A 27,907-nucleotide genomic window follows, 5' to 3' on the forward strand; every position below is an offset into this window, starting at 1 on the left:
CAAATCTTCAACCTTAAGTCACCATGTCACGAAGGGAAAACATGCCCCACCAATTCTGTAAGAATACAGGAAGCTTTATTACCTTTGGCTACATCAGTGGCCCAGGTCATAATGTGATCCATGTCCATCTCTTCACTTCTGTTACTGTTAATGTAATCATAGAGTGATCCCAGAGAAGCATATTCTAGTTTCAAAGAAAAAGATAAGCATACAATTAAAACCAAGGGGCATTTCAGAAATAAGACTGTGTACACCTGAAACTAATATATATCAACTCTACCCAAATGAAAAAACAAAAAACAATAAAAAATAAGACTTTAATTCTCATCAGGAAAATGTGTTAAAGAATTTACCAAAGGACATTAAAAGCACATAAAAACTGTTCCACGCTGTGGTTTCTAAAAGTCATTATCCTCCTGAAAAGAAATTTGTTAAGGACAAGACCACTGACAGAATGAATGGTAAAACTTCAACTCAGGATGAACTCAAGAGCCTTCTGGATGGAACTGAGAAACACAGGGAGGTGTTGGAAGAATGCATCTGAAACAAAGGCAGACATGTATACAGGTATTTCTTTAAAAACTATCATTCTAATGAGACAGAGGAAATTAAAATATATAAGCAGAGCATTTATGTGACAAGGTAAACAAATCAATCCTTGTTGCATCAGGATTTAGAAGAGCTCTCAAAACTTAAGCACACACACATAAAAACCACAAGAGAGTGAGAAAATTCCTTTAAAAATGGCTTTGAGTGCATCCGCCTTCAGCTCAGGTCATGATTCCAGGGTTCTGGGATCAAACCCCACATCGGGCTCCTTGCTCCATGGGAAGCCTGCTTCTCCCTCTCCCTCTCCCCCTGCTTGTGTTCCTGCTCTCGCTGTCAAATAAATAAATAAAATCTTTTTTAAAAAATTGCTTTGAGATATAAATTACATACCATAAAATTCACCTACTATCAGTGTACAATTGGGTGATTTTCAGTAAATTGAGAGAGCTGGGCCACCACTGCCACAATCCAATTTTAGAACCTTTCCAGCACTCCGAACAGTTCCCTTGTCCCTATTTGCAGTTCAGCCCCACTCTCAACCCCAGCCCCGCAGCCTCATTTCTGGCTCTACAAATGTACCTTTTCTGGATATTTCATATACATGGAATCATACAGTGTGTGGCCTTTTGTGTCTGACTTCTTTTCCTTCACAAGATGATTCCAAGCTTCATTCATGCCGTAGCATGTATCAGAACTTCAATCCTTTCTATTGCTCAGTAACAGTCCGTTGTGAGGATTTACCACAATTATTTTATTCACTCACCGGGCAACAGACATTTGGGCTGTTCCTGATATTTGGCTATTAGGAATAATGTCCTATGAACACTGTGTACATTCCTTTGTATGGAAATAATGTTTTCATTTCTCTTGGGTAGATTCCTAGATGTGGAACTGCTGGGACATATAGGGAGTTTCGGTTTAACTTTCTAAGAAACTGTCAAACTGCTTTCCAAAGAGGCTGTACCATTTTATACTCCCACTAGCACTCTACGAGGACTTCAGTTTCTTCACATCCTTGCCAACACCTGGTACTGTCCATGTTCTTAATCACAGCCGTTTTAGTGAGTATAATTCCAGTGGTATCTCATATTGTTAACTGCACTTTCCTAATGACTAATAAAGTTCAACATCTTTTCACGTGCCCAGGAGCCCCGAGAATATATTCTTAGGCAAAATGTTTATTCCAATAGTTTGCCCGCTTTAAAATTTGGTTGTTTTGTTAACATGAATTTTAGGATTTCCTTGTTTATTCTGGAAGCAGGTCCTTTATCAGATTTATGATTTGTAAGCATTTTCTCCCAGTCTGGAACTTGTCTTTTCATTCTCTTAACAGCACCTTTCAAAGACCAGAAATTCTTAATTTTGATGAAGTCAAATTCATCATTTTCTCTTTTATAGATTGTTTTTGGTGTCATATCTAAGAATTCTGCCTAACTCAAAGGTAAAAAGATTTTCTCCTATTTTTCTTCTGAGAGTTCTACAGTTTTAGCTCTTAACACTTAGGTCTATGACCCATGTTGGGTCTATGACTTATTTTTTGTGTGTGGTTTAGGATTTAAAGATTTTATTTATTTATTTGACAGAGAGAGACACAGCGAGAGAGAGGGAACACAAGCAGGGGGAGTGGGAGAGGGAGAAGCAGGCTTTCCGCTGAGCAGAGAGCCCGACGTGGGGCTCAATCCCAGGACCCTGGGATCATGACCTGAGCCAAAGGCAGATGCTCAACCGACTGAGCCACCCAGGCGCCCCATGGTTTAGGATTTAATACCATTTTTTTACATGTGGATTTCTAATTGTCCCAGCACAATTTGTTGAAAATACTATCTTTTGGGATGCCTAGGTTGCTCGGTCAGTTATGCATCTGCCTTTGGCTCAGGTCATGATCCCAGAATCCTGGGATCAAGCCCCGCATCAGGTTCCTTGCCTCAGCCGGAAGCCTACTTCTCCCTCTGCCTGCCACTCCCCCTGCTTGTGCTCTCTAACAAATAAATAAATAAAATAAATTTTTTTTAAAGTTAAAAAAAAAAAAAGAAAGAAAATACTATCTTTTACCCATTGAATTGTCTCGGCACCTTTGTTGAAAATCAATTATCAATCAGTGTTAAGAGTTTTTCCCCTAAATTCTTAATTTTGTTCCATTGGCTACATGCCTGTCCTTGGGCCGATATTGCACGTATCCTAATATCACTGACTACCACAGATTTATAGTAAGTATTGAAATGAGGTAGTCTAAGTCTTCAACCTTAGTTCTTTTAAAATTCTATGTCTTTTGCATTTCTTTGTGAATTTTAGAATCACCTTGTAGTTTCTTATTTTAAAAAACCTGCTGGGATTTAGATAGGAATTATTTTGAATTTGGGGAGAATTGCCATCTTGACAATAACGAGTCTTCCAAACCATGAACATGTAATGTTCTTCATATTGTTTAGATCTATAGTTTGTCTCAGCAATGTTTTATACTTTTCATGATAAAAAGTCTTACACTTTATTAAATTTATACTCAACTATTTTATTCTTTTTGATACTACTGTGAATGAAATTGTATTTTTTTAAGATTTTATTTTTAAGTAACCACTACATCCACCATGGGGCTCGAACTCACAACCCCAAGATCAAGGGTCACATGCCCTACTGACTGAGCCAGCCACATGCCCTGAATGAAACTGTTTCTTAATTAATTAATTTGTGGATTCCTTGGGATTTTCTACATACAGGATCATGTCATGTAAGACAGTTTTATTTCTTCCTTTCCAGTATGGTCTCCTTTTATTTTTCTTGTCTAATTGTACTGGCTTAGAACCTTCAGTATAAGTATAATGTTGAATAGATGTGGCAAGAGCAGAACCTCACTGCCTTGTCCCCAGTCTTAGGGTAAGAACATTCAATTTCACCATTAAGTGTGACATTAGCTGTGGGTTTAGATGCTATTTATCAGGCTGAGAAAATTCCCTTCTGTTCCTACTCTGTTGAGATTTCTAATGATAAATGGCTGTTGTACTATGCCAAAAAGTTTTGTCTTTTTATTCTATTATCAATTTTAGTGCCTTACGTTAACTGATTTTAGATGTTAAACCAACCTTGCGTTTTTGGGATAAATTCCATTTGGTAATGGTATATAATCCTTTTTACAGGTGGCTGGATTCAGTTTGCTAATACAGCTCTTCCTCGACTTACAATGGGGTTACATATCAATAAGCCCATCATAAGTTGAAGACACAGTTAAGTTGAAAAATGCATTTAGGGGCACCTGGGTGGTATAGTTGGTTGGACATCCGATTCTTCATTTCAGCTCAGGTCGTGGTCTCAGGGTTGTGGGATCGAGCCCCGCACTGGGCTTTGTGCTCAGTGGGGAGTCTGAGGATTATCTCTCTCCTTCTGCCCCCGCTCAAATAAATAAAATCTTAAAAAAATAGTAAACGCATTTAGTACACCTAACCTACCAAACATCATAGCTTAGCCTAGCCTATTTTCTTTTCTTTTATTTTTTTTAAAGATTTTATTCATTTATTTGACAGAGAGATAGCGAGAGCAGGAACACAAGCAGGGGGAGAGAGGGAGAGGGAGAAGAGGGCTCCCCGCTCAGCAGGGAGCCCGATGTGGGGCTCGATCCCAGGACTCTGGGATCATGACCTGAGCTGAAGGCAGACGCTCAACGACTGAGCCACCCAGGCACCCCAGCCTAGCCTATTTTAAACTAAGCGCTCAGAACACTTAGATTAGCCCATAGTTGGGCAAAATTGTCTAATGCAAAACCTGTTTTATAAGGAAGTGTTGAATACCTCGTGTAATTTACTGAGTACTGTACTGAAAGTGAAAGATAGGATGACTGTACGGGGAAAGAACGGTGGTAAGTATGTCAGTTGCTTACTCTTGGGATCATGTGGCTGACCGGGAGCTGTGGCTCTTGCCGCCGCTGACCAGCATCACAGAACACGGTACCACATATTATCAGCCCCAGGAAAGATCAAACCTCAGTATCTCAAGTCCTGAAGTACGGTTTCAACTGAATGCACATTGCTTTCGCACCAACATAAAGTCAAAAAACTGTAAGTTGAACCACTGTAGTTTGGGAACCTTCTGTATGTAGTTAAGAATTTTTACGTCTATGTTCATGAGGGATATTGGTCTATAGTTTTCTTTTCTTAATATGTTTTTGTCTGGCTTCGGTATTGGGATAATACTGGCCTTACAGAATGAGTTAGTAAGTGTTCCTTCCTCCTTTATTTTCTGAGAGAATATGGGAAGGATTGATGGTGTTTTTTTCCATAAACATTTGATAGAATTCACCAGTGCAATCATCTGGGTCCAGGCTTTTCATTATGGAAATATTTTATATTATTAATTCAAATTTCTTTATTATAGGTCTGTTCAGATTTTCTGTTTCTTCTTGAGTCAGTTTTGATAATTTGTATCTTTATAGGAATTTGTTTATTGCATCTAAATTGCCTAATTTGGTGGCATAAAATTGATGACACCATTCCCTTATAATCCCTTTAAATCTGTAGAGGCCATAGTGCTGTCCTCTCCTTCATTTCTGAGTTTGCTAATATGTATCTTCTCTCTTTTCTCTTGGTCAATCTAACTAAAGGTTTGTCAGTTTTAATGATCTTTTCAAAGACCAAATTTTTAGTTTCACTGATTTTTCTCTATTATTTTTCTGTTTTCTATTTTATCATGTTCTGCTTTCATCTTTATTATTTCCTTTCTTTGGCTTGCTCTGGGTTTATATGGTTCTTTTTTGTAGTTTCTTAAGGTTGAAGCTCGGATGATCGATGTCAGACCTTTCTTTTTGTGACACAGATGTTTAAAGTTATAAATCTCCCTTTAAGTATTACTTTACCTGCCTCCTATAATATTGTTATGTTGCATTTTTCATTATTTTTTCTGTCCAAAATATTTTAAAGTCTATTGTGATTTCTTCTTTGACTCACGGAGTATTTAGAAGTGTGTTGTTTAATTTCAAAATATTTGGAGGGATTTTTCAGATTTCTTTCTGGTGTTGATTTTTAACTTAATTCTATTGTAGTTAGAGAACAGTATTGCAGTATTCCAATCCTTTCAGATGTGTCAAGATTTATATCAAGATTTATTTCAAAGAGGTGCCTGGGTGGCTCAGTCGTTAAATGTCTGCCTTCGGCTCAGGTCATGATCCCAGGGTCCTGGGATCGAGCCCTGCATTGGGCTCCCTACTCCACAGGAAGCCTGCTTCTCCCTCTCCCACTCCCCCTGCTTGTGTTCCCTCTCTGGCTGTATCTCTGTCTGTCAAATAAATAAATAAAATCTTAAAAAAAAAAGATTTATTTCATAGCCTAACTTATGCTATATTCTGGAGAATGCTGGATGTGTACTTGAAAAGAATATGTATTGTTTGTTGGGCTGAAATCAAGTATTGCTGAATTGCCTATTTATCCTTTAAATTCTGTCAGTTTTTGTTTTATGTCCTTTGGGGACCTGCTGTTAGGTATGTATACCTTTACAACTGCTATATCCTCCTAAGGTACTGATCCTTTTATCATTTATGAAATTACCTTGTTCATTTCTAATATTTTTTTAAGTCTATTTTGTCTGAAATTAATACAGTTACTCCCATTCTCTCATTGTTATTGTTTCCATAGTATGTCTTTTTCCATCCACTTACTTTCAACCTGTCTGTGTCTTTGAATCTAAAGTGTGTCTCTTGTAGACAGCATATAGTTGGAGCTTGGTTTTTTTGTCCATTCTGGACAATCTCTGTCTTTTAACTGGGATGTTTACACCATTCACATTTAATGTAATTATTGATATGCTTGGATTTGATTTTGCCATATTGTTTTTACATGTCTCCTGTCCTTCTCAGTCATCTGTTCCTCCTTTACTGCCTTCTGTGCTGATATTTTTTACTTATCACTTTAATTCCTCAGTTGATTTTTTTCTGTATTTTTTTAGTGGACTTTCTTAGTGGTGGCTAAAGGGAATATAAAATGCATCTTAATTTAGTATAATCTACTTTAGCTTAACACTAACTTAATTCTAGTAAAATACAGAAACTTTTCTCTGATACAGCTCCATTCCCTCATTTTTATGCTATTACTGTAAAATACATCTACATTTTTTAAAAATTTATTTATTTGAGAGAGAAAGAGAGAGAGAGAGTAGGGGGAGGAGCAGAGGGAGAGGGACAAGCAGACTCCATACTGACTGCAGAGCCCAACGCAGGGCCCAATCTCACGACCCTGAGATTATGACCTGAGCCAAAACCAAGAGTAGGACACTTAACCAACTGAGCTACCCCATCTACATTTTTTAAGTAAGCAAAACAGTGTTCTAATTATTGCTTTATACAATCTTATGTTTTTAAGGATGTTAAGAGAAGAAATAAGAACAAATATATCCATGGAGTCTTTTATATTAACCTACATATTTATCATTTCCAGTTCCCTTTATTTTTCCTTGAATTACTATCTACTGTCATTTTCTTTCTGCCTGAAGAATTGACTGCCTTTAGTATTTCTTGTAAGGCAGAACTAATAGCAACAAATTTTCTCATCTTTTATCCAAGCACATCTTTGCTTTTTTTTCATTTTTAAAAGATAATTTTTGCTGGTATAGTTTTTTCTTTCAGCATTTTAAATGCCTACTGCTTTTGGCCTTTATTGTTGTAGATAAGAAGTTACCCATTAATCATATTGTTGTTCCTTTATAGGTAAGAAGTTGTTTTTATTTGCTACTTCCAAGATTTTCACTTTGTCTTTAACAACACAGTTTGACTAGGATGTGTCTAGGGGTGGATTCTTTTGCACCTATCCTACTTAGAGTTCATTGAGCTTCTCCAGTATGTAGATGAATGCATTTTATCAAATTCAGGAAGTTTTTTTGGCCATTATTTCTTCAAATACTTTTCTATTTTTTCCATTTTCTATTTTTATATTTTTCTACTCCTCTTCTCTCTCTGCTACTATACATTAATCGGTACACTTGATGTTGTCCATAGATCTCTGAGGTTCTATTCATCCTCACTCAAATTTTTTCTCTTTTTCAGACTGGATAATTGCTATTGGCCCAGTTTTAAGTTCACTGATCTTTTTTTTTCTTTGCTATCTCAAATCTGCTGTTAAGTCAGTCTAGAGAATTTTTCATTTTAATTATTGTCCTTTTCCACCCCAGAATTTCCATGGGGTCCTATTTTTTTAAAAAAAAAAATTCGATTGGCTTGATGAGAGTCTCTGTTGTTTGATTCACTGTTTTTGTGTGTGTGTGTGTAATTTTTATTTTTACCTCAAAGTTATTAATAGCCACCAAATAGCATAAAATTACAATGATAATATTAGATGAACAAAGGAATGGCAAAGAAGAGCTTTAAGTTTTACTATGAAATAGTTTGGTCCAATGTAACAATGAAGGCATTAGAAGTCTATACTACCACATAATCTAGACAAGTAAGCTGCTGTCTATAAATAAAAATATCCCTGGTGATACACTATTCAAATAGTTTTTGGTTACTAAAATAGCATTTAGTAGAAGATTCTCTCAGCACCTTTAAGAGTTACTGTAAATGCCAAATATAAGGTAATGTTCACCCCCACCACCAAAAAAAATTACTCCTCAGAAAAGAGTCACCTTTTATTAAGATACTTCTAAAATCTCTCATAGGGTGCTCTCTCAATTACTTTATTTTGTACAGCAAAACATATTTGGGGAAAAATATCTGAGCCTGAGATTACCTTAATCAAAGGCAAATTTTAAAGGCTTATCAAGTCACCCGTATGAGCGAGAAACACAAAAAAGAGGCAACAAAACTTAACACAGACAGAATAATTACTTCTGGACCTATGGACTCTCAACTGCAACTGTGGGATGTCACTGAAAACAAGTCTTCTAAAGATCACTTAAAAAGTAATACAGTTATTGGGGCTCCTGGGTGCCTCAGTTGGTTAAGCATCTGCCTTCGGCTCAGGTTATGATCCCAAGGTCCTGGGATTGAGCCCTGCATCGGACTCCCTGCTTGGCAGGGAGCCTGCTTCTCCCTCTTCCCCTGCTCGTGTGTGCTCTCTCTCTCTCTCTCTCAAATAAATAAAATCTTAAAAAAAAAAAAAGTAATACAGTTATGGTTACAAATATGCCCTGTGGGACTAAAATATCCAACAATCCTAATGTTATGCCATTGGCTACTTGAAGCTTGAGAGGAACATCCAGACATAGCTCATACAGAAATCCAAAACCTACCATACTTTGAACATCTTAGACTACAGTGAAGATGATTTTGTGATACTGTGATTTATATTACAAAATATGTATCTGTCTTCTTCCTGTTTCTGAAACAAAGTTCCTAAAGCCCGTGGAATTTTCTAAGCAATAAGAGTAATGGGAGCATCTTTTGTTATAATATTTGGTCTTTGTCATTGGTTCCTCAAAGAGCTCCAGAGCCATCAAGGTGAAAGGAATGTCTTGTTATTCATAACAAGCCCCTTTCAACCACATCTGCGTTTATGTTAATGAAGTGGCTTTTGAAAAGCCCCTAAGGATGGGAGCTATTCTCCAAGAGAACAAGCAACTGTGATTAGAATCCCTCCCCCCCAACACACACACATGCACCTTTGGGGAGGGGAGAGGGCTGGAGGCTGAAAATCACCAACCACCAGTGCTTAATTAACCATCCTATGTAATGAAACATATAAAAATCCAAAAGGATGGGGTTCAGAGAGCTTCAAGATTGGTGGAGAACACATCCACATGCTGGGAGGGCTCACCCCAAACTCCAAAGGGACAGAAACCCCTGTGCTCGGGACCCTTCTGGACTTCACCCTATGTATCTCTTCATCTGATACGCCTTAATATCCTTTGTAATAAACCAGTACTAATCTAGTAAGTAAGCTGTTTTCCTGAGTTCTGAGAGCTTCTCCAAAATTTGGTCAAATCCAAAGAGGGCATAGTGGGAACCTCCTATTTATAGCCAGTAGGCAAAAGTGCAGGTGACAACCTGAACTTGAAACTGGCATCTGGGGGGGGGGGGCACTCGTGTGGGACTGAACCCTAACCTGTGGTATCTGACGCTATCTCCAGGTAGATCATGTAGGAAGAGAATTAAACTGTAGAATACCCAGATGGTATCACAGAATCACTTGGTGTGGGAAAACTACCGCACATCTGGTGACCAGAAGTGCGCAAAGTGAAGACAGTACTGGGAGTGGAGGAGACACACAGCACGGTGTTTTTCCATTAGAGATGTACTCTGAAAACCATGTTAAGATCATTTAAAAATGGATTCAGATAATGAAAAAAACATGGATGTAGAAGATACATTATGAAATGAAATTGCTTCATGAACGTGAGGGTGCAAGAAAGGCAGTACTATTATATTATTTCATATAAAACATGATCTGTAAATACGTTGGTAGATAAACCATTTTAAAAAGGTATATAATTCTTCTCATTTTTTTGGTCTTCTCATTGGAAATTGAGGACCCACCTTATACACACATGATTATATGCTTTACAAACCACTTCACTTCTCCCTAGAACACAGTTTATTGGACTTTGGTATAAAGTATTTGTTTTAATTCTTTAAAAAAGGGTCATTAAGAACCATATTAAAGAAACATTTCCTTTTGATTTCTAAGTTTATTTTTCCCTTTTAGTTTTATGGCAACCATAGCTGGCTTTGAAAAATGTAAACATATAGTCAGTCTCGTTGAAACAAATACCATTATCACAAAATCTCTTTATAATAAAATATTACCAAGCAAGCTTAGTTTGGACTAATAGTACAAACGAATTTAGGTAAATGTCTGGAAATGGTTTTAACAAGACATGACATTTATTTCTAATTGGCTAATAAGAAAAGACCAGCACAATATCAAAACATGCAAATTAAATGGGTCTCTGACTGAAATAAATCAAGATTGAGTTCAAGGAAATGAGTTCAGGTACTTAAAAATTAGTATGTTTTCCATGGTTGAGTTTTAATGAGGATTTGGGCCTGTCAAAGAATCATATAGAACCAGTATCCTCTCTTAGAGTAGTAGTAAGAGGTCATGTAGAATCTGTAACAAATTTAAGAGGTGACAGCAGCCCTAGAGCACAAAGATGTAATTCCCCAGGCCTCTGAGACCCTCAGCCACCTTCCTCTGGAGTCCCGGGACCCAACCTGCTTCCAGGTACTTTGTGCAGCGTTCCTCTCCAAACTGGCTCCAGAAGAACAACACGACCCAGTATCTCACAATCCCACCCTCCTTCCCAGGAGTTATCTCACTGTTACACTCCCAGCCATCAAGGATTTGCATAAATACTTGTTAAGAAAAGAAAGAAAAAAAAGATAAAAGAATGGGAGTAATACAGAATTAAGAGGTTTCCAAAGATCCAAGAAAATGTGATCCATTATCGTATTGTTTCTTTTGACTTTGGAGTCTGAGGTTGTAGTCACTCCATTTCTTTGTAGATCTAGGGGAAAGATGCTCACTTCCCCTCCTTACCCTCTGAGGGATATCAAGTGGCAGCTGTCTCTTGGACTCTTCCCTGGGTCCCCCTATAAGCAGGTTTTCTAAGTCTGTGATGAAAAGTTTTGGCACACATGCGTGCACCCCTGCACACACACGCATACACACTCCCACCCTTCACGCACATAGAAGAAAACTGAGACGCTGATCGTCGGAGACCCATCTGTGCAGCCTGGGCAGAATCATGACAAGACTCACGTCTCCCAGTCCCCATACCAGTGACATTCCATTCTGACACTCCGATAAATCATTCTTTCAAATCCTCCATCTGAGTACCAACAGCTGCTTTACTGCACCAGCTTTCCTGTGAACAAACTCAAGTGGAATGGATTCAAGCCATTCAAGTTCCCCCCCCCAGAACCCCAACAACTGAGGAAGATGACAGAGGTCAAAAGCGGGGGGCAGCTAGGCTGAGTGATCAAGGCCTCTGTGCTTGCTTGTCTCTCTTTTCTCTCTTAACCTTCCCATATTAAGACGTATTTGTGTTCATTTCAAGAGGCAGAAGTGCTATAATCCCCAACCCCTGAGCTCCCGAACTAGGCTCAGTTGGCAAATGGACTGCTTCTACCCATGCACAGAACACAGCTTGATCTTTAAGCTGCAGGAGGTGGTTTGAAGAGCTCTGATATTTCTTTGGTAGATACTTGTAAACATATAATTAAAATTAGTATCTCTAGAAACAAAACTAATCTTATCAAATTAATACATTTTAAAACACCAAAACTTGGTTAAGAAGCGTCTTTAATAATCAACCTCACAGGTCAATAAAGGAGCTATAAATACATAATTTACTATCACCTGACAGTTGTGAAACTTGTGTGGTTTTAAAGAAATGTTTACTGTTACCAGTTGCTTATTCCTGGCTCTACAGGGAAACAGTTATAGATCTAAAAAGACCTAATCAATTATAACCAAAGATTTGGTGTAGGTATAGGGAGGGAATGCTAGAGAGGTGCAGGAAACAGAGGACTGGCTAGTCCATAAAGTAACTAAGTAAAATCAAATTCACTCATCCAACTCCTTGGATACTTTCTTCCTCTTTTGCTTGAGAAGACCCGGGTTGAGAATGCTGGCTAGCAATGAATGTGTTTCGCATCCTCCTGGGACTCAGAATAAACTCTTGGAAAAAGGAATTCACACCATGACTTAAGTCCTTTTTCTATTCCTCATCCTCACCTCAAGAAACTAGAAAACTTAGTCTATTGAGTTCATTAAAGCTAAAGTCTTCCACTCAAAAGCATCAAATTAGGTCAAGGGTACAAGACAAGAAGCCCAGTTTCTAATCTCTTTAGAGCACCACATTTTCATCTGCTAGATAAGAATTACTTAAGCCACAAACAAGGATCAGAAAACTGGATTCAGGGGTGCCTGGGTGGCTCAGTCCATTAAAAGTCTGCCTTTGACTCAGGTCATGGTCTCAGGGTCCTGGGATTGAGCCCCTCTTCGGGCTCCCTGCCCAGGGGGAAGTCTGTTTCTCCCTCCGCCTGCCGCTCCCCGCCTTGTGCTCTTTCTCTAATAAATAAATAAAATCTTAAGAAAGAAAACTGGATTCAGATTTTTAAGGTAAACCCAACTAGTAAAAAAGTAAATACAATGGACTGGGAAAGGCGGAGCAATATGGCGACTGGGTCAGAGACAGGATATAACTAAAAATCAGAAATATGACTTAAAAGATTAGACGTGGTTTACACCCCAACAATATAACCCACTCTTAGGTATTCAGGTTAATAGGAAATGTACAGATTCAAGACTGAAAGCTGCCACATTACCCCGTTTTAGGCATAGATCTAAACATAGCTGAAGGGGGATAAAATTCCCTCCATGTAAGAACTTAGGTAAAAACGCTTTTATCAGAGTAAAAGCAATGTTAAACTGCTTGCTGCTCGAAGGTGGAAATAACAGCAACCATGTCCCTATGCGGGTAAGAACCAGTGCGCGCAGCCTTCTGGAACCTAGCCCATGTACAAGAAGAGGAGCTTCTATTAAGATCAACCTGAGAGGGCGCCTGGGTGGCTCAGTTGGTTAAGCGACTGCCTTCGGCTCAGGTCATGGTCCTGGAGTCCCGGGATCGAGTCCCGCATCGGGCTCCCTGCTCGGCAGGGAGTCTGCTTCTCCCTCTGACCCTCCCCTGTCTCATGCTCTCTCTCTATCTCATTCTCTCTCTCAAATAAATAAAAAAAATCTTAAAAAAAAAAAGATCAACCTGAGAAATGTATACTAGTGGTCTACCACCAGCTGGATGTCCTCGGGAAGTGTACTTAAGTTAGAGTCTTAGTTTCTTACTTATAAAAATTATTTATAGAAATTATTTTACCTATCTCATGGGGTCATTGTAAGTATTAGGTGAGATCATTTATAAAGAGGACCTAACCCACAACTCTTTACTGAGGATGTTTTGTTCTTATTCTCTGTAAAGACAAACCAAGTTGTTAACACTACAGCAGAAGAAGACGGGGTTAATCTTTTGAGGTTTTCTTGTTGGTTTTGTTTTCATCAAAGAACTGTCATGATAAAGAACCTGAGCAAAGTTAATTATTATAAAATTGAACGTTATACTTACTATGAACCTAAAGCTGCTCACTGGATTGTATAAGTTTGAGTGCAGAGTATTAAAAATATGTGTCTTTGTTTTTATATGGCAAAATTTTCTGTGTGCTCCTCTTTGGAAAGGGTATTCCCATCAGTTACAAACTACTGCTCCAAATGAGATAATTTAGATCAAGGTCATTACCAACCCAGACGACCAAACCTGAAAAATGCTGTTCTCACGTCAGAGACCTTGAAGGAAGAATGCTCTAATGGGATTGAAATACCTTGTAAAGAATTACAACATGAACAGCTCAAGAAATCCTAATTTGTAAAAGGTCACAGAGTTACAAAAAGCATCGCTCATTTCAGCTAATTAAATGAAATTTTAGTTAAACGACACCTTTAAATATTGGTATTGCAGCTGCGAGTGCATTTAAATAGCATTTACGCAGATATAATTAGCACAATTAAACATGGGTAGAAGTGGAAACACCATTCTTAATTATATTGATATAATCAGTTTTATTAATGCTTTATAGCAACAAAAGTGACATCTGACAGTGGCACACAATTCACGACTGAACCTAATATTAAGCATTTTAGCATATTAAGGAGTCTAAAGCTAGGTAATTGGGGAAAGAAAGAAATCAAATAATGCGTGCCTACCTGTGACGATCCCATAGTTGGGAGGTTCGAGAATTACTCCGTAAAACTGGATGATGTTTCTGTGACTGAGGACACTGAGTATTTCTGCCTGTACGAAAATCAAATACAAAGTTACGTAAGATTTCACATTTATAAAAGTCTCATAAAAGAGGTTTCCCATTCAGTTTCCTTTTACATACATTTACAAAGATAGATATGTGCTCAACAAGTATGCGATACTGATAGAACTGTCTTTAGCAGCCTTCTTAAAAGTTTAAGAATTTTGATTGAAGCTTTCTGACAATTTAAAAAGGAAATGGGGGGGGGGTGTCTGGGTGGCTCAGTCGTTGAGCGTCTGCCTTCGGCTCAAGTCATAATCCCAGGGTCCTGGGATCGAGTCCCGCATTGGGCTCCCTGCTCCGTGGGAAGCCTGCTTCTCCTTCTCCCACGCCCCCGCTTGTGTTCCCCTCTCTCGCTGTCAAATAAATAAAATCTTTAAAAAGAAATAAAAAAATAAAAAATAAAAAGGAAATGGGATGAAGGTGAAGCAGTAGAGGTACGTCCTAGCAAGCCAGCAGGACAGGAAGCGAGGAGGGTGGCGGCGAGGCGAGAGGCCATAGCTGTTTACAGAAAAGCCCTCTTCCTAATAGTTGAATATGTTTTTTCTGCATCGTGTCTCTTGCGGGAGACTCAAAACTGAACTTCTACCAGTTGGATGAGTAGTCATGACAAAATTAATGGAGGATTTCTTAACTATTACTGAAACAGGTTCAGGTAATACCCATTTATATTATTTATCTAATCATTCAAAATATATCCTTGCTCTTGTACTGTATGCAGCAAAGTGGTGGGTTCCTGCCCTTCAGTAGTGATTTGGGAAGTAGGGGAGCCATGCTTTATATTTGAAATGTATTAAATACCAGAACACTCTCTTGCAGAGTGACATCATAAAAAACATGAAACTTAATTTTTTAAATGAAAAAACAGAGATACTGCAGTGTATATCTGCTAATGTCTATAAGAAGAGCATTCTCTAAATTAACTAAGTCATATGTACTTGTTACTTTTGTGGAGATAAAATATGGCTAATCAGGAATTATAAATACAATTAGATACAAAATCATTTAGGTGCAAAAAAAATTTGTTTTTAAATGAAAAGCATGTTATTGTAAGTAAATAAATAGGAGATTTATAATTCCCCATTCCAGAAAGGGTATTCAGAAGGTAAGCAAATAAGGAAAAATGGAACAGGGTTTGGTTCGAAAGGGGACTCCCCTTTGGGAATCTGCTCAATGTAAATTAGTATTATTTGTTACAAATTTTTTGTCATAGGATATGAATCGAGATTTCATTAAAAACACTGTGAAATTTGTTTTTAAGGTGGTATAACTAAGTACAAAAACAGAAGTTTAAGGGTTGGCATGGGGTCAGTATGGAATCAAGAGAAAGGAAAATTATCATTGACTGGATGAGACGTTTATCAAAGCTTCTTTGCTAGTGTTCTTCTTTTAGTGATGCAGGTGCTGAAGGGGGCTATCAAAACACTTCTTTCACACTCCCTGAGTGCCTACTGTGTGCAGAGGTTCTAGTTCTATGTTCATCAAACAACTTTCTTCCCATAGTTTAGTTTTCCAAGTAAAAAGAAAATGCATTCACTGAGCAAGACAATTATTCATCAGTATGGCAATTCTATTCTTATTAAGAAATAATAAATGAACTTTGTTCTTAAAACAGAGTTCAGGTGAGGGACACCTGGGTGGCTCAGTCGGTTAAGCATCTGCCTTCAGCTCGGGTCATGATCCTGGGGTTCCTGGGATGGAGCCCTGAGTAGGGCTCCCTGCCCAGCGGGGAGTTTGCTTCTCCCTCTGCCTCCTACTCCTCTCATGCTCTCTCCCCTCCGCCCAATAAATCAATAAAATCTTAAAAAAAAAAAAGAGTTCATGTGAAGTTTGGAAAACATAAGCGCCCCTATTTTCAAAGCAGATCAACTCTTTGTGAGTAGAGCATTAGAATTCAATGCAATAAAGCACTAATGTTTGGACCAATATTTATCAAAATAGGGGAGTGTTAGCCTTTGGTATGTTTTGGTGTATTCTTTGGGGTATCCAAATTCTGTGACCATTAAAAATGTTTAAATCAAGGGGTGCCTGGGCTGGCTCAGTTGATAGAGCATGTGACTCCTGATCTCAGGGTTGTAAGTTCGAGCCCCAGGTTGAGCATAGAACTTACTTTAAAAACAAAACAAAACAAAAGAAAGAATATTCTAAATCTTTGGATGACCATTTTATAATTCAGCACCACATGGGATTTTCAATGTTCCAGCTAATCTTCATGTTTACATTTAAGATATTGCCAAGTGCTGCCTTGGAAAGACAAAATTTATCTTTCAAGTGCTGGTAAACATATGCAGATGTTAAAATAACAACCATTATTTTGTGTCCCATTGTTAGCTCATTTAAACTTTTTTTATAGTTAGCAAAAACTAAATTCTTGTGGTATAATTTGTAAGTAAAAGACAATTTCACAGGGGCACCTGGGTGGCTCAGTTGGTTGAGCGGCTGCCTTCGGCTCAGGTCATGATCCTGGAGTCCCAGGATCGAGTCCCGCATCGGGATCGAGTCCCGCATCGGGCCCCCTGCTCGGCAGGGAGTCTGCTTCTCCCCCTGACCCTCCCCCCTCTCATGTGCTCTCTCTCTCTCATTCTCTCTCAAATAAATAAATAAAATCTTAAAAAAAAAAAGACATTTTCACAGAATAAGACTTTGTTCTAATTTAACAAACTAAGATTTTGATTTAACATTATAAAAACAACATACTACTTTAGAGTGCTGTACTGGTTCCATGCAAATGGTCTTATAATAAGCAGAGAGAGACTAAATAAATGATATTTGCAATAAAGGAAGATCAAGTAATGTCTTGATGTGAGCAACTGAAGCAAGCTCCAATAGAAAGAACTGTGGGAGGGCGCCTGGGTGGCTCAGTCATTAAGCGTCTGCCTTCGGCTCAGGTCATGGTCCCAGGGTCCTGGGATCGAGCCCTGCATCAGGCTCCCTGCTCAGCGGGAAGCCTGCTTCTCCCTCTCCCACTCCCCCTGCTTGTGTTCCCTCTCTCGCTGTCTCTCTCTGTCAAATAAATAAATAAAATCTTAAAAAAGAAAGAAAAAAAAAACTGTGGGATTAGCGAAGTGACTAAAATCTGGGCTGTGGCGATCAGCATCTGACAGCAAGTGGATGTATTCTGTAGATCTGCCTTTATAGGCACCTGCTTGCCAACAGTTCGTTAATGCAACTGTTATAGTAACAAAAAGCTTCTCTTTAAATTGTTGTTTTCCAGATTTATGTTTTGGAATACTCTAGCAAATAGACTGCCCATCAAAATAATGGCTTAGTGGTTAAGAAGTTCACTGTTATTAAGGAAACATACTAATGATGAAGGCTAAATATAATGGTCCATTGTGCCAAAAAAAATTTTTTTACACTATCAACATCAACAAAAGCCATTTATTTTCAGTAAATGTAATTTGATGAAAATGGTTCATTTTAGTTATGTTGACTTTATACTTTTATTTTTACTTAATTGAAAAATTGGTTTTGATTTTACAAGTGCTATAAGCACGACTTCTGGGGTGCCTGGCTGGCTCAGTCAGTAAAGCATGGGACTCTCGATCTCAGGGTTGTGAGTTTGTGTCTCATGTTCGGTATAGAGATTACTTAAAAATAAAACCCTAAAAAAAAAAAAGGATAAGTAGGTCTTAGTTTTATGCTGTGTATACTTAAGTTACACTGAAATAATTTTTTTTTAAATATTTATTTATTTATTTGAGAGAGCGAGAATGAGAGAGAGAGAGAGAGTACATGAGAGAGGGGAGGGTCAGAGGGAGAAGCAGACTCCCTGACGAGCAGGGAGCCCGATGCGGGACTCGATCCCGGGACTCCAGGATCATGACCTGAGCCGAAGGCAGTCGCCCAACCAACTGAGCCACCCAGGCACCCTGAAATAATAATTTTAATCAACATTAGACATACAGATGACTAATATTTCTATATATTTCTCAGTTTGCAAAATGCCATTCTAGGAACTCAAACAGAGATATGTATGCCAGTGTTCACTGCAGCATTACTCACAATAACCAAAAGGCAGAAGCAAGCTGAGCTGGGCAGAGAAACAAAATGTGATATATAAATATAATGGAATATTAATTTAGCTATAAAAAGGCATTAATTTTTAAGTTCTGATACATGTTACAATACAGATCAACCTTGAAAACATTACGCTAAGTGAATAAGCCAGACACAAAATGACAAATATCACATGACCCTTCTTTTACAACATATCTTGAATTGTCAAATTCAGAGATAAAGAATGCAGGTTAGAGGTTACACCAGCGCTGGAGGAGGAGGGAATGGGGAGCTGCTGCTTAATGTGCAGAGTCCCTGTTTGGAGTGATGAAAAAAATTTGGAAATAGATCATAGTAATGGCTGTACAACACTGTGAATGCAATTAATGCCACCAAAGTGTACACTTAAAATATGGTTAAAATGGCAGATTTCATGCTATATATATTTTACCACAATAAAAAATGTTTTAAAAATGCAGTCAGAATGGCTAAAATTAACAAGTCAGGAAATGACAGATGTTGGCAAGGACACGGAAAAAGGGGAACCCTCCTACACTGTTGGTGGGAATGCAAGCTGGTGCAGCCACTCTAGAAAACAGTATGGAGGGTCCTCAAGAAGTTAAAAATAGAACTACCCTACCACCCAGCAATTGTGCTACTAGGTATTTACCCCAAAGATACAAATGTAGTGATCAGGAGAGGCACCTGCACCCCAATGTTTATAGCAGCAATGTCCACAATAGCCAAACTGTGGAAAGAGCCCAGATGTCCATCGACAGATGAATGGATAAAGAAGAAGTGGTATCTATATACAGTGGAATACTACTCAGCTATCAGAAATAAAAAGAAATCTTGCCATTTTTAACGACACGGATGGAACTAGAGGGTATTATACTAAGTGAAGTAAGTCAATCAGAGAAAGAATTACCATATGATTTCAGTCATATATGGAATTTAAGAAACAAAACAGAGGAACATAGAAGAAGGGAGGGAAAAATGAAAGAAGATGAAATCAGAGAGGGAGAAAAACCAGAAGAGACTCTTAAGCATAGGAAACAAAATGAGGGTTGCTAGAGGGGAGGAGGCTGGGGGGCTCAGGTACTGGGGTGATGGGCATTAAGGAGGGTACATGATGTAATGAGCAATGGGTGTTATATGCAACTGATGAATCACTGAACTCTACTACCTCTCAAACTAATACACTATATGTTAATTAACTGAATTTAAATAAAATAAATTTAAAAAATAAAATAGGAGAGCTCTCAAAAAATAAATAAAAAATGCTATTCTAGACTTTTATAGAGATGATCATATTCTTTCCCTATATATTTATATACATATATGTGTACACATACATACATACACCATAATAATCATCTCAAAGTTACAGAACTCAAGGTCTAAATATCCTTGGGTAAATAAGTACTTTTCCAGATTAGGATTTAAGGAAGTAAGGAAAGTCTGTGACAGACTACAACAATTTTAACTCTGGCCCAGAGACTCTCCATAAAGGGTCCCAATCTGATATAGAAGAGAAGTTCCCACAGTCTATCCATAAAAATGTCCTCATCAGAGTACAAAAATGTCTACACAGACGTAAGATACGTGACTGCTCCTACTTCCAGCAGGCTGGTTTCTTCCTCTCTCCTCTCTCCTCCCCTCCCTTCCTACTTCTCTTCTTCTTTCTTTATAGGAAGGATTACAGGCATTTTAGTGAACAGATCCAGGGGGAGGAGGTATTTTGTTATATGACAACACTAACGAAAGAAAGTAAAGATACTGATAGCACTCTATTGATCTACGGACAACACTAGCGAAAGAAATGGTTTCTGAAGACCCACATCATTAGGCTGGCAGGCTCTACTTACATCTTCTCTTAGGAACAGGCTTTATTTTATCTGGCCCTTCTCTATGTTTATATGGACCGATGAGCTGCTAGCTCAATTTGCCATGTTTTCAGAAGTCAGCCAGCATACGGGTTCCAAATGGCCGATTCAGAGAGATTAAGAGAAGTTAAATATTATAATTTAAACTAAATTTAACTAAATATCATAATTTAAATAAATTTAAGGGAATTTGTTTTAATCCTCTTCTTTCAAAGTACTTGCAACAGTCTTAAAAGAAGATTTTAAGTCAATTAGTATCTTTATCTTCAGAGCAATCCCTTTCCCTCAATTCAGAACTTATTTTTAGGGCCGCCTGGGTGGCTCAGTCATTAAGCGTCTACCTTCAGCTCAGGTCATGATCCTGGGGTCCTGGGATCGAGCCCCGCATCGGGCTCCCTGCTCCGCGGGAAGCCTGCTTCTCCCTCTCCCACTCCCCCTGCTTGTGTTCCCTCTCTCATTGTCTCTCCCTCTCTGTCAAATAAATAAAAGCTTTAAAAAAACAAAACAAAACAAAACAAAAACTTATTTTCTATTTTGGCAAAACTGCCTTTTTGAAAAAAATTGAGATATAATTGACACATATTATATTAGTTTCAGATGTAAAACATGATGATTCAATATTTATATATATTAATCACCACAATTAGTCGTTAACATCCATCACCACACACAATGACAAGTTCTTTTTTCTTGTGATGAGAACTTTTAAGACCTACTGCCTTAGCAACTTTCGACTATACAATACAGTATTATTAACTGTAGTCACCATGCTCTATATTACATCTCCATGACTTATTTTATAACTAAAAGTTTTTCAACCTTATTCCAAATTTAAATTTGTTTAAATTAGGAGAGCTGCCATAAAATCCTTAAAGATTCTGTTTTTAAGGCTTGTTTTACATTTTTTACATTCCACTGACATAGTCCATATGTATTTATGTGATAAATATATATATATGTATATATATATATTTTTTAAGTAGGCTCCACACCCAGCATGGAGCCCAACATGGGGCTTGAACTGAGATCAAGCACAACCCTGAGATCACGACCTGAGCTCAGATCAGGAGTTGGACGCTTAACCAACTGAGCCACCCAAGTGCCCCTGAGATAAATAAATTGTTAATAAAAGTGAGTTCACTTCCTTTTTGAAAGAAAGTAAAGATATTGATAGCACTCTATTGATCTACGGACAATATTAACGAAAGAAATGGCTTCTGAAGACCCACAGCATTAGGCTGGCAGGCTCTATTTACATCTTCTCTTAGGAACAGGCTTTTCTCCCAGGTTGTCAATAGCTATTATCCTCCACATAACAACAGGAATGTATCCTTCTGCCTGTGATGTGATACTGACAACAAAGACAGTGGGTATAATAAAATCCAAGGTATGCGTCTACTGCCCACTGTCAACTGCTCCTTCTTGCCCTCTGGCGCACATAACATCTAAAACATTCCAGGGACCCTGATCTCTGAGGTCCTCAACAATTCTAAGATTCTCTGATTCCATCAGAGTATGATAGTAAAAAAAAAAAAAAAAAAAAAAAGGAGTGGCTCATTCAATCATTCAAAAGAAGTAGTGTCCTTCACACTGTGCATTCAAGGTCAAAGGCTTTCTCCAATGACAGCTCTGTCTCCAAAATACCAATATGATCCAGGATCAGTATATTCTCTCAAAGTTCAAGAAGATAGGAGATGATCCCCCTTTTTAAAAATAGAAATTATATATGTAAGAGAGACTGAAAAGAAACAAAATATTAATTACAGTCATCTCTAGGTAGCAGAAAGAATCAAATGATTTTAAATTTTTATGTATTTCTAAAATTCTTCACAATAAGCCTATATAGTTTTTTAAAATTTTTTTAAAGATTATTTTTATTAGGGCGCCTGGGTGGCTCAGTCGTTAAGCGTCTGCCTTCGGCTCAGGTCATGATCCCAGGGTCCTGGGAGCGAGCCCCACATCAGGCCCCCTGCTCCGTGGGAAACCTGCTTCTCCCTCTCCCACTCCCCCTGCTTGTGTTCCTGCTCTCGCTCTCTGTCAAATAAATAAATAAAATCTTTAAAAAAATAAAAAATAAAGATTATTTATTTGAGAGAGAGAGAGAGCACGAGCAGGGGGAGGAGCAGAGGGAGAGGGAGAACATGGGGCTGATCCCAGGACCCTGAGATCATGACCTGAGCCGAAGGCAAATGCTTAACTGACTAAGCCACCCAGGCAATCCTAAACCTACATAATTTTTAATCACAAAAAGCATGCATGCAATATATATGACCAGAAAATATAAATATAAAATGAAAAATATTTATTTGCATGGAAATTCTGATTTTCTCTAGGATTAGATCAGGAAGAAGTAATACTCTTTCCTTACCTTCCCAGAACTACCCTAGACATATAAAAACTAGTTCAGTTAACCTCTGAGCTGTGAGTTTCTACTGACCTGGGTCTGGAACAAATTAATATTCACCTGAGTTATTCTTGAAGAAGGCCACAGGTCCTGAGAGGCCATAAGACCACAGATGTGGGTGCTGGAAACTGAAATCTAGATTGATTTCAACCTACTCAGTATCTGCACTTTTATTAAATGATCTCCTCCACCTTTTTACATTTGCTTCTGTGGCCTGCTGCACTTTAGAGAAGCCTTTCCTACACTGCTCATCTTGTAAAATGTCTAGTATAATACCGCATGAGGGAGAAAGGCCAAATACTTTATATATAGGAAGCACTCAATCTTGTCTGCAGAATGAATATACAGTATTTGATGATAATGATATTTAGTGTGTTTAAATAACTGCTACAGAGAGTGCACGTTAGTAAATGTTTACTCTGAACAGCAAAGTGGGAAGAGTAAAATGCCAGAGGATGTAGATTTGCTTCAGTATGCATTCTGTTCTTCCACATGCATAAAGGCTGTTTCTAAGGCTGGTATTTGATAAGAATGACAGTCAATCAATTACATAACTGTAGTAGAAGCCCCATCCAAAATTTATGCTCACTAGCTCATTGTTGATTTAAACTTTCAGAATCAAGACTTGCACTTTGCGTCTGCAGCCCAAGATGATCACATGAGCACAATTTCTTGAGTCCTTTCCTGCTTTGCTATTCTCTGGCATGCCCTTGCTTTGACATTGTACTCTTTCAGATTCACAATGCAGAGCCTTGCTTAGTCTTCAACCTTCCATTTCCAATTTTCTACCCAATACGTTTTACCACATACAGTTGACCAGATTTGAACTGTGCAAGTCCACTTACACGTGGGTTTTATAAATAAATACAGTATGGTACTCTAAATGTATTTTCTCTCCTTTATGATTTTCTTAATAACATTTTCTTTTCTCTAGCTTACTTTATTGTAAGAATAGGGTATATAATACATGTAACATACAAAATATTTGTTAATCAACTGTTTATATTATCTGTAAGGCTTTCAGTTAACAGTAGCTATTAGTAGTTAAGTTCTGGGGGAGTCAAAAGTTATACACAGAGTTCTGACTGTGCTTGGGGTGGAAAGTAATTGGTGCCTCTAACCCCACGTTGTTCAAGGATCAACTCTATTTCCAAAATCACCTCTGAAGATAAACCAGCCTTTCATCAAGTCCACACACTTTCCATACCCACTGTTCTACCTGAACACCATGGTAGATGCTCCCTGCTGTACACTGAATGTTTGTATTCCCCCAAAATTCATATGCTGAAATCTAATCCCCAGTGTCATGGTATCTGAAGATGAGGCCTTTGGAAGATGACTAGATTATAAGAGTAGAGCCCTCAGGAATGGGGTTGCACCCTTACAAAAGAGACCCCAGAGAGTTCCCTTGCCCCTCCCACCAGGTGAGGACACGGCAAGGAGATGGCCATCTATGAACCAGGAAGCAGGCTCTCACCAGACACGGAAGCTGCTAATACCTTGATCTCAGACTTCCCAGCTTCCACAACTATGAAGATTAATGTTTGTTGTTTATAAATCACCCTGTCTTTAGTGTTCTGTTAAAGGAGCCAGCTTGGGCCAGTGTCCTAAAAGTCCACAGTAATTCAACCAGGTCTCTTACCAACAGGACGATCCGAAAAGACACAGCCACTGGTCTTCTCTGTACAGCATACCTCTTCTCTTTATCACCACAGAGCCCAGAACTATTGTACTTAGCGGCAAAAGGTAAGGGACAAAGGGAAATTCTTGATTTAAAAAGTCCTAAAATAGTACTTACAAATCTGTAAGGTCAACACACCTAGCTTTTTCAGGCAAGGCACAGGCAGAACTTCTCTTCTGCTGTAGGCTCGGATTATAAAGATAACCGCGGCAGAATGCTCAGTCTCAGTAATCAAAAGATTTATATGCATCAGACCACAAAACCAGGGTCAAAACCAAGAAAATACTGTTTAATTTTTTTTAAGGTTTTATTTACTGAGAAAGAGAGAGAGATTAAGCAGAGGGAGGGGCAGAGGGAGAGGGAGAAAGAGAATCTCAAGCAGACTCCACACTTATCTCGGAGCCCAATGCAGGGCTCAATCTCACAACCCCAAGATCATGACCTGAGCTGAAATCAAGGGTCAGACACTTAACCAGCTGAGCCACCCAGGCATCCCCAAAATACTGTTTAATTAATTGCATTTTTACCCCAAGAGTATCATGGTTAGGAGCATTTTCCTAAAATAAAAGCTTGTTTTCTTATGTGTATGGCAAGAGGGAAAACCAGCCCCTCTGCTCCTAAAAATGCTATGCCACAAGAATAACTTATAAAGGTAGGCTTGGATGCCTTTCAATCCCATATTTAATCACCAGAGTGTCAGACACAGGTCATGCTCTCCGAGTCACTTTAGGTTTAATCAGACCCATTCAATAACAAGTCATGTGACAAGCAGCAACCCTCACAGTTCTGTAGATTCTCTTTTAAATGCTGTCCTTTAGGTATTCAGGGAAGTAAAGAAGGATAAATGAACTGAATTCAGGTTCTATAATATCATATAGCCCATATTCCTAACGATGTTTGACATCATGAAGACTTTTCTTTGGAAGGAAAATGGCTAGAGATACTAAGAAGAAAAAATAAGCCAATCATTTTGCTCATTCATCATGAACACCCAAGATGGAGCCATGTGGGATTTATTACAAACATCACTAGTGCTGGGAAGCCTATTGCTCAATGGTTTTCCTGGTGAGTTGCAGCAGACTCCACGCGCACTCAGACAGCAGCGGGGGCTCCCCTCCAGGGATTAGGCTGCTCTCTAGTTAAGGCCATACCTGACTAAGGGCAGGCTAACCTGGGAGGATAGGAGGGTGGCTAAAACTGAATGAGACAAATAGTGAAGACTTAAGAAATGAAGACATCTTTCCAAAGCATAAAAAGGCTAAGAGATTTTACATTCTTCATGCTGGCAAGAGAATGTTGCCATGATGGCATGAAAAAGTCAAACACAGGGGCGCCTGGGTGGCTCAGCTGGTTAAGCGACTGCCTTTGGCTCAGGTCATGATCCTGGAGTCCCAGGATCGAGTCCCGCATCGGGCTCCCTGCTCGGCGGGGAGTCTGCTTCTCCCTCTGACCCTCCTCCCTCTCATGCTCTCTGTCTCTCATTCTCTCTCTCGCAAATAAATAAATAAAATCTTAAAAAAAAAAAAAAAAGAAAGAAAGAAAAAGTCAAACACATTGTAAACAATCTGCATTCAGTTTGGGTGACAAAAGCTGTGCATGGTGCATTTCTTCATTCTTCTGTCTACATACAGTCCTACCTAATTTGATGGCCTGGGGGGAAAAAAAGCACCCTGCTTTTCACAAAACAACTCCTGTAGCTTGGTCGCTGAGATCACTTGGTGCTAAAATTACACAGAATCTCCCCTCCCCCACCCAAAGATAGCCTTTAAATAAGGCTTGAAGTATGAACTAATGAATGATTAGGCTTTTAAAAGATTAAAAGCAATACCATTTAATCAAATATTGACAGGTGAGTGGAATTTAAATTCTAATTCCAAAATGCATGGCCCTAAAGCTTCCTGGTCACTGTGGACCTTGTTTTCTTCCCAGAAAATAACCTGACTGGACAGAATTATCTTTCAGATTCCTTCATGCTTTAAATTTCTATCCATTTCTATAAAAAAATTGATGTCTTATTAACAGTACGTTATACAGAGTGGATACTCAATAAATATTGGATAAACTCAACAGAGGTAATTGACCATGGCGTGTTAGGACATCCTCTAGAGTCAAACAGGCTTGAGCATGAGTGGTGGCTCTGCCACTTATAAACGTGGTGACTCTGAGGAAGTTATTTAACCTGTCTGGGCCTCAGGCTCCTCATCTATAAGATGGGGACAGTAATCCTACCCCAGTGCCCAGCAAATGCCAGGTGTTTGACCAATGCTAATTCCGTTCTCTGTCAGCTTTCCCCTTCCTTGATAATCAATCTATTCTTCAGACTCAAGTCAAGCTTCTGAGCAAATTCAGATCTCTTCCAGCAGTGGATGCTACTGTCATAATCTGCTTGTTTTAATTAGCTTCATTTATTTCACTATATGCGACTTTCCATGTGTAGATAAAAATATTTCCATATATTTCCCTAATTATAGCACTTTAACATTTTCAAAACACTTGTCTTATAGGATCCTCACAAATAAGTTAGCTATTTTATCGTGTTTAAGAGTGAAGAAAACTGGATCTTTAAGTTCACTTTCCAGGAGCCGAGTTGAAGTCTAATAAAATTTGAGTCTAGATCTCTTACCTCTGCCTCTTTTTATATATTTCCTCCCTCTCTCCAAAAAAAAAAAAAAAAGGCCAATAAAAATATGAGTCCTTTCATCTAAACATTTTTTTATTAGAAGCTGCCCTTGCTCAAAGAGATTCCAATTTGCTGACTCCTCCACAATCATAGCTACCATTTACTGAGTGCCCACTATGAGCCAGGCCAAGCGCATCATGCAGATTGAACCTTCAAACCCTCACAGCACACCATGAGCCTAGGGCCTACTACTATGGCCCTTACTCAAGGGAAGAAATCTAGGCACAGAGAAATCTTAAAACTTGCCCAAGGGCATGATAAATGGCAAAGCCAGATTTTCAACACAGGTAGTTTGAGGTCCTACTTACAATCACTAAACCACCCCATTTTACTTCATAAACCTTATTTGAATATGGAATGGAATATTAGTTTATAGAACATCCAGAAATTACAACAGGCCTAGAAAATTCCAAAGCTCTCTCTAGTTCGTTACACAAGTGTGAAAAACAACTCCTCATCGACTCCCTCTTAGGGCCTCAGCTGCTGCCCCCATTACAAATTCCCATGCCTTCCTGACACTCGATTGTGCAGTTATCAAGTCAAAAACCAAGATCCAATTCTCCACAGGCACCAGCCCGTCAGGCCAGCTAGCAACAACCAAATTTATAGCTAATAAAACCAGTTAATTGCACAGCATGAAGCACCCTCTCTCTATGCAAAAATTACACGGTTAGGAATTTTGAGCGACTCTCACAATCTGATTAGCTAAGTGCTTTATAATATTACTCTACAGTGCAACAGAGTTTGATTATTTACATCCTATAAGAGAAATGTTTGCCACATTTATTATGGAAATCTGCAAAATCATTTAGAAGAATTCAGGCAAATTTAATATTAAAATAGTCTGAAAAGTCCTTTAATATCTTGTAGATGCCACTTAGACAGTATCTTGAATACCTGGATTCTTCAGCTAAATTAATGATCTCACTATTTCGGGGTTCTG

The 27,907-nt window shown here is 38.5% G+C and overlaps 1 protein-coding gene across 7 annotated transcripts in view; it reads right to left on the reverse strand.

Moving 5' to 3' along the window:
- The window catches only part of MAP3K20 (mitogen-activated protein kinase kinase kinase 20), a 186,570-nt gene that overhangs the window by 87,534 nt on the left and 71,129 nt on the right, over positions 1–27,907 (reverse strand). For all 7 annotated transcript variants that reach the window (XM_035007745.1, XM_035007744.1, XM_035007746.1 and 4 more), the window contains exons 3-4: positions 14,217–14,304; positions 83–184 (exon numbers count right to left, since the gene is read on the reverse strand). In XM_035007745.1, coding sequence (XP_034863636.1) covers positions 83–184; positions 14,217–14,304 — 190 coding nt within the window. The remainder of the gene's footprint in view (positions 1–82; positions 185–14,216; positions 14,305–27,907) is intronic.

This window comes from Mirounga leonina, unplaced genomic scaffold (genome assembly GCF_011800145.1).
Source record: "Mirounga leonina isolate KUSES-001 unplaced genomic scaffold, KU_Mleo_1.0 Mir_151, whole genome shotgun sequence".
NCBI lineage: Eukaryota > Metazoa > Chordata > Mammalia > Carnivora > Phocidae > Mirounga > Mirounga leonina.